Consider the following 12,084-nt stretch of genomic DNA (forward strand, 5'->3'; position numbering starts at 1 on the left):
CTCGGACTCGTGAGCCTGCCAGTGAATATTCCGTGCTAGTTTATTCGTCGTATCGGTGGATTCACGCCGAGCTTGTCGGAGCAAACGGACACGAGTCAAGACGAGGGGGGCGGACCGGTGGACATCTGGTGAAATTTACCACGCGTCTGTGTTGTGGCACACCACCGGCTCCGGCAAAGCTGGGAGAACTAAAGGGAGATCCAGGAGTAAAATTTGAACAGTTAGTGCTGCTGTTTGTGCTGAGAGAACTTCAGAAATCAGAAATACTTTGAATCATGATAGGATGAGTCTCGGACTCTCGGTACGTCGTACTAGCAGATTGTCGCAAGGAAGGAATAGACTTTTCACGGCAATGTGCTGAGCGAGATTCAAGACATGGTGGTCACAAACTCATAACGTCGCAACTAACGTCACAATATCACAACAACTACTGTTCCCGACTTCAAATACAGAACTACAGATGAAATTTTCCAACATGCCACTACGTTAAACGTAACGGGCCCAAAGGCCTAGGCCTGCCTACTGACAGACAACTTCCTTCCTACCTGACGAAAGCAACTGGGCCTGTGCTGTTACACAACCACCGTCTCGACGCTCCCGGGCCGCAACGAGGCCGGGTACATCACGTGCTGGTGCACGATCGCCGCAAGGGCCGCGCCGACCATCGGGCCGGCCCAGTACACGGCCTGGTTCCTGAAGTCGCCGCTGACGACCGCCGGCCCGAAGGAGCGCGCGGGGTTCATGGACGCGCCGGTGAGCGAGCCCGTGGCCAGCGCGCACGCCCCCGTCACCAGCCCTATCGCCAGCGACCCCGTCGCCGTCTCCGCGGCGGACCTCCCGCCGCCCGCCCTGACCCGGCGGGGGTCGCACGCCGCGTGCACCGTGTACACCACCATGAACGTCGCCGCCGCCTCCAAGACCGACGCGCCGAACCCCGTCATGTCCACGGCGATCCTCGTCGTCGGCACGGCCTGCACGCGTAGATGTTCGGCCACACAGAATGCTCAAAGATACGTCATATACTCAGATTCGTTCGCGAGAGAAGTGAACGCTGTGCTGATGTGACAGGCCACACAGAATGCTCAAAGATACGTCAGATACTCAGATTCGTTCGCGAGAGAAGTGAACGCTGTGCTGATGTGACAGACGATTGAGTGGTCACGGATCTCGGTAGTCGGTACCTGGCCGGCGGAGAGAATGTGGACGACGAGGCAGGCGAAGGTGGCGCCGAGCAACTGCGCGGCGCAGTAGAGAACGGCGGGCAGGACGGCAATGTGGCCGCAGATGGCGAAGGCGAACGTGACGGCGGGGTTGGCGTGGCCGCCGGACGCGTCGGCCGCGATGAACACCGCGACGAAGAGCGCGAACGCCTGGGCAACGGCGGTGGCCACCAGGGACGAGGCGTCGGACGATGTCGAGTCCGGCGTGAGCATACCTGCAGGACGCATAAGAAACGCGCGATGAGTTTGGCCGTGAACTGCAAGGACGAGCAGTTGTGTAACTAAAGCTTCGTGGACGGAGTAGGGCGTTCGACGGACGTACGGGCAGAGATGGCGGAGCCGGCGGTGGCGAAGACGAAGAGGAAGGTGGAGATGAACTCGGCGAGGTACGACCGGAGCGCCGACGGCGAGAAGCACTGCTGCAAGCAACCCACCACGCAGGACGCCATGGTTGCAACTTGCAAACTAGTCTCGGTGGTTTTCTTCGTCCTGTTCGTGTGCGATTCAGGAGTTTCAGAGAGAAACTGGCAGGCCAGTGTCTCCCTTTAAAAGGCCGAAGAAATGGAAGTTTGCGCGGTAGTTACCAGCGGTTGCTAGCATCGTTCCGTTCCGACACAATTCGATTGCAACCGTCACAATTTGGAGCCGGACGTGGCTGAAAACTGAAAATGAACCAGAGATCCACGCGTAAACGAAATTTAAAAAGTAAAACACACTTTTTTTTCCTTGAAAGACGAGAACCGCAGATCGGATGAGATCTTTACATCGATTTAACAAAAAAAAAAGGAGGGAAATGAACACAAGAACCATGAATGGCACATCATTTGTAAATACAAATTCGTGACCATGTCACGTGTCGAAGAGCAAAGCAAACGACGACGAAGATTGAAACGCTGCACTCGATCGATCGGTTCAATCCATCGGACTTAGGCGTAGTCCTGGTCGGCGACCTGCTGGTAGTTGCCGCCGATGAAGACGTCGCCGTAGATGAGGCCGGCGAGGCCACCGCCGATGAGCGGGCCGACCCAGTAGACCCAGTTGCCGGCGAAGTTGCCGGCGGCGACGGCGGGGCCGAAGGAGCGGGCGGGGTTCATGGAGCCGCCGCTGAAGGGGCCGGCGGCAAGGATGTTGGCACCGACGATGAAGCCGATGGCGATGGGGGCGATGGTGCCGAGGGAGCCCTTCTTGGGGTCGGCGGCGGTGGCGTACACGGTGTACACGAGCGCGAAGGTGATGATGATCTCGAACACCACGCCCTCCAGCTCGCTGATGCCGGCGACGCCGTGGGTCGGGATGGCCTTGCCGTGGGTCACGAACTTGAGGAGCAGGCAGGCCACGGAGGCGCCGAGCAGCTGGGCGACCCAGTAGAAGAGGCCGGTGAGGATGGTGATGTGGCCGCCGACGGCGAGGCCGAAGGTCACGGCGGGGTTGAGGTGACCGCCGGAGATGTTGGCGGCGACGGAGACGCCGACGAAGAGGGCCAATGCGTGGGCGATCGCGATCGCCACCAGGCCGGAAGCATCGAGCGCGCCGCCATGGCTCAGTTGCCCTGCACGTACACGCACGGCAAGTAATCGATCGATCAGCACGCGGAGTCAAAGTGTACGATACGCCTCGAGATCGACGGAACAGCAGAACTCACCGTAGGCGATGGCGGAACCGACGCCGGCGAAGACGAAGAGGAGGGTGGCGATGAACTCGGCCACGTAGGCCTTGATGGAGGTGGTGCTGAAGGAGTCGCCGACGCTTCCGAACGCGAGCTTCACCATCTTGCCTTCGCTTTGCTCTTCGAGCTACACCGAAAGCTTTGGCTCTCTGCGCTTGAGATTGCTTACTAATCTGATGCAGCAAGTCCACTCAGCTTAGGCCCCTTTTATACACATGGCGTCGCCCTCTCGCGGCTTCATGGGCGGCCTCAACTTGTGGATTAGAGTATTCTGGACGGCGTGGATAATCGCTAAAAACCATTTTAATTTCATTTAGGGTACTAGCTTATTCCATGATTGGTAGTACTAGCTAGTCCGGCCGGGCAGGCGCACCATGCTTTGTTCATATGTCTGTTGCTATTATGAACTTCTTATGCAGCGTCCATGTGAGGATGCACCATGGTTATGAGCTAATGACAATACTAAAGGCCCTAATTGGAGGATATATTATCTCATGTAGCGCTTAAATATTTTGTTAATCGTACATTTGAATGGCTGCAAGTTGCAGATTGCCTGTCATCTGGAGGATATGTTATCCCCACGCTTATTTACAGCCTGTTCGCTTCAGCTTATTCAGCCGGCTTATCAGCCACCAAACAGTGTTTTCCTCTCACAACAAATCAGCCGTTTCAGCTTTTCAGCCGGCTTATAAGCTGAAGTGAACATGCCCTTAGTGGCCTTGTATTTGTTTTTCTGAAACTTAAAGTCATGTTCCTGTAAATGCTTGGAAATTCTAGCTGGTCATTCAGCAAGCAAAGCTCAAGAGTTGCGTTGCTGATGTATTCCCGTATTCTTTGTTGTCCAACATGAGAGATCAGTAAAGTTTCAGCACTTTAGCATGCCTGATTGTTTCACTTCGTTGTAGATCCTGACAATATGCTTCACTTTTTCTCTGCATGGCAGTGGTTAGCTCTGAAGAGTAAGTCGTGTGGCTGATAATCATTGCTCGCAATGGTGGGAACTCGCATAGATCGTCATCGGTGCTCTTTTTCCCTGCATGCCTGTCCAATCATCTTTGCCTGCCATTCTAGACAGTTCGAACCGGTGATGGTGACGTGGACCAAATTAGCACTCTTCATTTTGAAGTCGGCGGGTGCAAGATTAGTAAACCCATTACGTTTGCATCAGGTACAGCAATTGAAAAACCACGACAATATGACAGTACAGCTGCCATTGGTGGCAACGACTTCAGCGTATGATTAGGAACAGCCTTTGGTACCTTTTTTAAGTATCCTGTAACAACGGAATATGAATTTGAGCTAAGTAAGCAGTATTCATTTCCATTTGTTTTCATCGAGACTTTCTGAACTTCTGATGGTGATGATAAGATCAAACTTGTGAATGTACCAAAGGACAACTGCGATATTCGGTAGCAAAAGTGTTTGACCATCATCAACAGCTTTGTCTGAGGGCCATACACCTTTGATCAACTGTGATCAAAGAAGTGTTCATGCTAGCTCTGTTTTTCCTTTTTGTTGGTATCTACTAGCATTCTTTTGATTTTTGTTGCAAGTCTTACCAAATATGTAAGGTTTGTGCTGTTGTCATGCCGAAGTCATCCCAATTTACTAACTCTCAACAAAACAGCGAGAATCTTTTGCATTTTCATACCATTCCATGACAACAGCCAACTTGGAACTCGCAACACCCACACGTTTTAGTAATGCAGTGGTTAGCACTTTTGGGCCATGATCAGTGTCCCAGAGCCACTAGAATTTGCAGGGATTAGGTGTCCTGTCCTACTGTCCTGCCCTCCGCATTATTCAGATGACGCATCCTGCCATGCTAGGCTGCTGTTAACAATGCTCCAATGGTTGTTTACCTTATCGCTTTGTGCAAACTGATTGAGAAGGCACGTCTGCAAATTGCGGATTTGGTAATCTCTCAGCACATGATGGCACATCCCTTGTCCAGTTGGCCGAAGAAGCCCTGTCTCTCTGACTGTCTGGCTTGCCCATTTGGTCTTCGTGAGACTTTTAGTTTTAGGTACGGTTCCTTCTTCACAGTTCCTGCAAAACTCCAGATCCACGTTAACATAGTGACAGAACTCTGAAGTTAAAGAGAATCTCACGGTTCAGAACTCTGTGTCCATCAATTATATGCATCTACTATTGCAAATAAAATGGTAGGAGCTTTACCAGGGTGCATGGTAGATCTCAGAAGCTATCTGCCACTTGCATTCCAGGGGGGAAAATACTGCTCATACTCATAAGTCATAACCCACAAGCCCCACAGCAATGGTTGCGGCCTGTTCGCTTCAGCTTATTCAGCCGGCTTATCAGCCACCAAACAGTGTTTTTCTCTCACAACAAATCAGCCGTTTCAGCTTTTCAGCCAGCTTATAAGCTGAAGCGAACAGGCTCTTGATTTGGAAAATAAACGGGTACATTGGTGAGTTGTGAGTGGTTTGATTGGTACAGAATCACTGTATAGGCTGTGTTTGTTTGAGCTTCCTGGCAGTTTCTCAGCGTGAAAAGTCAGAAGCTTAAACAAACAACGATATTCTCGCATAGCTTCCGAAAAGCTGAGTTTATATGGAAAGCTGAAAAGCTCAGTTTTATGAGTTTTTCGTAGCTTTTTCAGTTCAGAAAGCTATACACAAGCTACTGGTAGCTTTTCCGAAACAAAAAGCTAGCAGCAGCTTTTCAGAAAAGCTCAAAAGTTGCGGCTCAAGCAAACATGCTCATCTTGTAAAGAAATGCATTAGGTTTCAAACACGTGGATATACCTTTGGCTACTATTCTGAATCATATTATATTTCTAAAATTCAATAGGTTTACGATACCATGAAAGTATTTTGAAAACAGTCCACAAATAGTTTTTCGTGCCTCCAGACTAAAGATTTTGATACTCACCGATGATAGCCAACGTTCAAAAGGAATTGACCAAAAACCTTGTCCAGAACATAGGTATTTGTGACCCAAGGGAATAACATCAATATCTAACTTCTAGGTACACAAAAGTTCCTGAGACATTTTCTTTTTCCTAGTTAAAACTTGCCTTGCACGGGAAACACTGGTAGAGAAGTGAGCTTTAATCCCGGTTGGTAGGGTGCTTTTATCCCGAAAATGCATCCGGGATAAACCAACCGAGACAAAAGGGGGGGTCTTTTATCCCGGGTCACTCAACCGGGACAAAAGACCCCCTTTTATCCCGGTTGGTAACACCAACCGGGATAAAAGGATCGAGAGCGCCAAAAAAAAAAAAAAATTCCCAAGCTCCCAGGCAGGCCCCCCACACGCGCACGCCGCAAACCACAAGTCACGCGATTTTTCACGCGAAATATGCGCGTGCGCGGTTCGTGGGATTCGAACCCACAACCTCCAGCCTCGCGCGTAGCTTCCTTGCCATCCCACCTACACACCACATCTGACTATGTAGGGGATACTATCCTTTTGTATTAACTCGTGGGGGACCCTTTTATCCCGGTTGGAAACACCAACCGGGATAAATGACCCCCTTTTATCCCCGTTGGTGTTTCAAACCGGGATAAAAGGCCTCTCAGAGTCTTTTTTTTCCCATTAGCCTTTGCAACCGGGATAAAAGGTTCCGGTTGGTGAGCCTCCCACCAGTGACTGAGTTTTAGTCCCGGTTGGTGAACCTTTTATCCCGGGCCAACTTTAAACCGGGACAAAAGGGGGCGGATGGAAAGTCGTTTCTCTACTAGTGAAAGGTGAAACCATGACGCAGTTAGAAAATCAATCAGATTGAAGGAAGTCAGCAATAATGTTGACCAAAGGAGTCCACATGGGAATCATACGCTAGAAGGAAGCTAATGTGATATATAGCTTTATTTGACTTGCTAGCCTTCACCCGTGATCAGTACGGGCAGCAAAATTCGTCATGCGTGTCTGAAAATTCCTGCATTGTACAGATGTTGTCATAAATACAAATGAAACTCTAAATGAAAGGGCAGGTGCTTAACGCCAACAGTATTGAAGCATCCGCCACGCATCGCTGTGTGTGATATGCCGGCGGCAGCTGAGCTTCCCTCCACCACGCCCCCGACGAGATCGAGGTTGCAGGCTTGCAGAGTTGAGGAGGCTTCGGACAACGGCGCTCGGCACGAGCCGCCGGGCGGATGGTCGCGGCAGGCGGCGGCAGCGAAGTCAGCGCATTCCTAATCTAACCTGACCGCAGACGCAGATCTCATCTCTGGTGGCAGGGAGGCGGCTTGGAAGTTCGCCGGAATCACAGCCGTCCGAGCGACGGTCGCCGCTCAAGGCTGCATAGCTCACGTGATGACCCTGTGCGGATCTTCGGCAAGGTGGAGGTACCCCTCCTCGTCCTCGACGGCCACAACTGCGGGGAGGTGGGTGCCGGACTGCCGGTTACGGAGGACGGAGACGGAAGATCGGAATTCGGGACCGATCGAGGCCGGCTGCGGCGCACACAAGAGGAGGGCGACGGCGGCGCGAATTGGTGGTAACGGACTTACGGTAGGAACTAGTATTGGGCTGGAGGAAGAGGAAGCATATTGGGCTGAATTTTGGTTTATCTAATACGACCTTGCTTACAGGCCTAAATTTAACTTTGGGAACTACGGAGTAGTATTGGGCTGGAGGCGGCTGTTTTAATCAGACCAGTTAGCTACTCCTGGGCAAGAGACCATCTGAACCGTGCGGTCGGACTGAGTTCGTAAGCATTTGCAAATTGCGGCCCACTGTATTAAATAAATTCTGATCCAATCGTTCAAAAGGCCTGTTCGTACTCCATCTGTACCAGTTTCAACGGGAGCTTCAACTTTTCCATCAGCAGCAAAAGACAACAGTTTCTAAAAAAAAGAAACTGGAATTTGCAAGAAGAAGAACACAACTGCTAGTGGTAGTACAGATTAATCGCTTTATTGAATATCGTTATCGTGCTCCCAAATCCAGTCCACCCATCTCGGCCATCCCTTTTAAATCTCGCAGGCAGTTGGTAGAACTTGACACCGAACATATCTGTGAATAAAAGACAATTACACTTGAAAAATAGAAAAATGATGGGTCCCTCTTTACAATGGGGTAGGCTTTCACTTTTATAGTCTGAAAATATCATTCCTCAACCACTACATTCCTAGAATATGCTGTACATAAAAGTCATTGGTGTTAACATGTACAAATTGGATTCCTTCACGTGGTTACGTTTCTCACGCTTCTATCCTTCTAACCTCGAGACTTTGCCTTCACGCCAGGCCAATCCTCTAGCCTCATGTCTTCGTCCCCGATCTGAGATAGTTGTCCAATCTCGTGTTATTTGCTTTGCTAAGCTTCGCTAACAACTCATAACCTTGTGAAGTCTTCCTCCGAGTCCTGTTCCTGAATAAAGAGTAAAAAGGTAAAAGCTCAGCGTTCGGATCAACTCCAAACACTATGCCGTACATAAAAGTCATTGGTGTTAACGTATACAAATTGGATTCCTTCACGTGGTTACGTTTCTCACGCTTCTATCCTTCTAACCTCGAGACTTCGCCTTCACGTCAGGCCAATCCTCTAGCCTCGTGTCTTCATCCCTGATCCGAGATAGTTGTCCAATCTCGTGTTATCTGGTTTGCTAAGCTTCGCTAAGAACTCATAACCTCGTGAACTCTTCCTCCGAGTCCTGTTCCTGAGTAAAGAGTAAAAAGGTAAAAGCTCAGCGTTCGGATCAACTCCAAACACTATGTCGTACATAAAAGTCATTGGTGTTAACGTGTACAAATTGGATTCCTTCATGTGGTTACGTTTCTCACACTTCTATCCTTCTGACCTCGAGACTTCGCCTTCACGTCAGGCCAATTCTCTAGCCTCGTGTCTTCGTCCCCGATCCGAGATAGTTGTCCAATCTCGTGTTATCTGGTTTGCTAAGCTTCGCTAAGAACTCATAACCTCATGAAGTCTTCCTCAGAGTCCTGTTCCTGAGTAAAGAGTAAAAAGGTAAAAGCTCAGCGTTCGGATCAACTCCAAACACTCAAGGGTTAGCTTAGTTGAAGTTTTGTCATCAGTTTTCAGTTCGAGTCTCTTCAGTAACAAAGAAGATGCGAGGGTACGAGTTTTGCTACCAAAATAGTTCCTATAAGAACCTGCGAGGTTAGCGAGTTTTTATCCACGAACGGCGCTAGAGGGTGTTTAGTACTTTGGCGATCCCCAACACATGCTGAACCTGCTATCTGGTTGATGTATCCACCAGTTTAGGACGTCAGTTTAGGGTATGTTTGATCTCATGGCTAATAGGAAAAAAGTGCTAAAGTTTAGCATTCAAACGGGAGGGCTAATGGGAGGGCTAAACTTTAGCGCACCTTCGAAAAGTGCAAAAGTATTAGCTAGCGGGGAGCTAATGGGTGCTAATGATCTGTGAAAAGATAAAAATGGGAGTGAGAAAAGGAGGAGGTGAGGAAATAAAAAGGTAGAAGTGACTTTTCACGAACTTTAATTCTATTCATTATTTATTAGCTATGTCTTCAAACGAAAATGTTCAAAATTTTAGAAGAGCTAAACTTTGCCGCTCGTTAAACTTTATCCATCTCCACTGACCTCTGAAGCACACCACTGACGAAACTTGATGGCCATGCCCTGCATGTGCAAGTGACCTTTTTGCACGCTCTGCAAGGGCATTGACACGCCGCAGTCTGCAGAGATGAGAAGGCCCAGTGATTGTTCAGTTGCGCACTTGTGCAATTTTCCCTGAGGTGCATGTATGCATGCTTGCGCGCACATGCATGAACCGTCAACCATGCATATGCATGCATGAATGCATCCGGGCATCCGGCCGTTTGACCCTGTCTGCGAGGAACGGATGGACCTGGAGAGTTCTAGTAGCCAGCTGTCATTGGACGACCAGACGCGAACGCCATACGCGTCATGCTCAAGTATCAAAATATTGTCGTTGTTAATTTTTGTTACAACTTTGACCATTGAAATTATGTAAGTACCATTGATTTTATTCGTGGTTTACTTTACTATTATAATATTTTAATTAAATATGATTTATTCTTTTTTTACATTTACAATAAATTTTGAAATAAGATGAATGGTCAAACACTGTACGAAAAAATCAATAACAACGTATATTTTGATACAAGAGTACACTACTACTCCGTTCGTTCGTTCGATTGAGAGACGTCGCGGTTTAGAGACTCTACAGGCTGCAAATCTCATCCTCAGTTGTTAAATCTGAAAAAAAATTACTCGCATGCGTTCTTGGCCTGTTGCTTTATTCCGAAATCTCCGAATAGTGCACGAGAGGAGCGTCGTTGCCTACGAATGAAGAATGGTAACAAACGATGCTTTGGTGCGGGGTGCTCGCTACTCGCGCGTGCGTGTTGCGGCGGGAACCACGGCGGCCGGCCACCCGGGAGACCGCGTCGCGGGACAAGATCGGAGGATGCACACGGCCGGCGCCACGCAGAGATATTATTTATACTCGCATTCCCAACTTTCGACTCTCGTGCAATTCGAACGGGACCAGCAAAGGGTGGATCTGAAAGACTGAGACAATCGATGACGAAAGGACACACGGTTAGGTGATTAAATCTGCAAAGAACCTGGATCGTCGTAAACATGGTAGGGTCAACGCATGATGGCGCGGTATGGTGACCAGATGCTCTCTAGTGCATGCATCAGCCTCATCTTTCCATCCTAATAACGTAAAGAGCACCTTTTCCCTAGTCTTAATAGTAAGAAAAAACTAAAGCTCACCTAAGTGATTTGGACCTATTTGTCACTCAATTTGGTATCCGTCCAATCTGTTCTTCTAATAGCTTGTGCGTTGTCCGATGATTTGAGTCGTTTTTCTTTTTTCTGTTGGCATGCGGGCCCCGCTTGTCGGCACCCGGATTTTTTGAATTAAGGTCATTGTCTCCGCTCGCCATTCTCCTCCTCCCAAGCTTGACGTCTCCGCCTACCAATCCACCATTTTGGCATCGTCTTCCCCGAGCTTGTCCAGGTGGGGCGATTATGTGATATGTTCCAATTCTTCCTTCTCGTTTCTCTGTTGAATAGTGATAAGTTTGTTGGATATTTATTTGCATATGAATGATTTGTTGGATATGTTGAACGTGTCTTCTAACCCATTTCTCCTCCCTCCTCCTCCGCCATTGCGGTGCCGATCTCTAGCGGCGGTGAGCTTCCTGTCCCTTGTCCCTAAGGCCATTACACACTGCCGCAGGCCCCGTGCACCTTCACCGGATTGACGACGTTGTGGCAGTAGCGACTGAGAAACCTAGCAGCTCGCACAGGGCCATCTGAGAGGTATGGAGATATCGGGGACCTCTGATTTTGCGTGCACTCCAACTGTTCTCAGTTGCCTCGATAGTTTGTATGCTGCATAATTCTTTTGTGTTGTAGTTGCATTAGTCAGGATTGGTTTCCAATTTGATCTTATTCAGTTGGATGTGCATGGATTTCTTCTATAATTGTTATGCGTACTATTGTGTTGCCTGCTTTAATGTACACGTCAATTTGATTTCTAGTATTCAATTCTCCAATTTCACAAATTGATATATCTTTGTAGCAGAAAACTACTATAGCTCAGGAAGATACGATTGTAGATTGGCAATCTCATTGAAAGAAAAAATAGGAAGTGAGAATGGTATACCTTTATAATATCACTTGCATCGACTACATAAACTTTAGAACAAAGGAGGGCTGGAAGATGGACATTTCTTCTTGTTATGTTTCTGTATCTTCACTTTCATAGTATCTTATCCGGTTATATTGTATTTGGGTTCCATACTTGTGTGTCCATAAATGGACTGTTACTTGCAGGTTCATGTCATGTTTCAGTCCAGCATTGGCAACTTATTAGTAGTCAGGAGGTGTTGCTCATGTCCTTATCTAGGTTCACATCTAACGCTTTATCCAGTGTCTACTTCTATGTGTTTTATCAACATCTATTTTTAATGTAACATTAATTTTATTATTTCAATCTTAATGTCCCATTTCAGTAAATTTGCTCTCACCATTCCTCTTCCAGTGATGATAATGACATATTTTGGGCCATTATTTTAGATTTTTAATTTGGCATTTGCATTTGTGTTGTTTCACTAGGTCCTATAATATCAGAAATTTTGGAGTCCATAGATTATTTTGAGTCAGTATGATCCTTTGTTACTCTCATTTGCGCATCTATATCTAGATGCATCTGTGTCTTTGGGGTGAGTCGTAGAGATTGGTCTTTACTCTTTAATGATAAGAACT

General features: G+C 48.1%; 2 protein-coding genes across 2 annotated transcripts; both read right to left on the bottom strand.

The window, feature by feature from the left end:
* Nucleotides 1-441: 441 nt before the first annotated feature.
* On the bottom strand, nucleotides 442-1,802 carry LOC101752737 (probable aquaporin TIP5-1). Its single transcript, XM_004953291.2, has 3 exons — nucleotides 1,543-1,802; nucleotides 1,182-1,435; nucleotides 442-971 (listed from the first exon to the last, which is right to left on the bottom strand). Exons 1-3 carry the CDS (start codon nucleotides 1,667-1,669, stop codon nucleotides 573-575), a joined length of 780 nt encoding a protein of 259 aa, XP_004953348.1. The 5' UTR covers nucleotides 1,670-1,802; the 3' UTR covers nucleotides 442-572.
* Nucleotides 1,803-1,917: 115 nt separating this feature from the next.
* Nucleotides 1,918-3,082, bottom strand: LOC101753148 (aquaporin TIP2-1). The gene is made up of 2 exons (XM_004953292.3): nucleotides 2,863-3,082; nucleotides 1,918-2,769 (listed from the first exon to the last, which is right to left on the bottom strand). The coding sequence occupies exons 1-2, from the start codon at nucleotides 2,987-2,989 to the stop codon at nucleotides 2,147-2,149; spliced, it is 750 nt and encodes a 249-aa protein (XP_004953349.1). The 5' UTR covers nucleotides 2,990-3,082; the 3' UTR covers nucleotides 1,918-2,146.
* Between the last annotated feature and the right edge of the window lie 9,002 nt (nucleotides 3,083-12,084).

Source organism: Setaria italica, chromosome I, assembly GCF_000263155.2.
Source record: "Setaria italica strain Yugu1 chromosome I, Setaria_italica_v2.0, whole genome shotgun sequence".
In the NCBI taxonomy this organism is placed as follows: Eukaryota; Viridiplantae; Streptophyta; class Magnoliopsida; order Poales; family Poaceae; genus Setaria; species Setaria italica.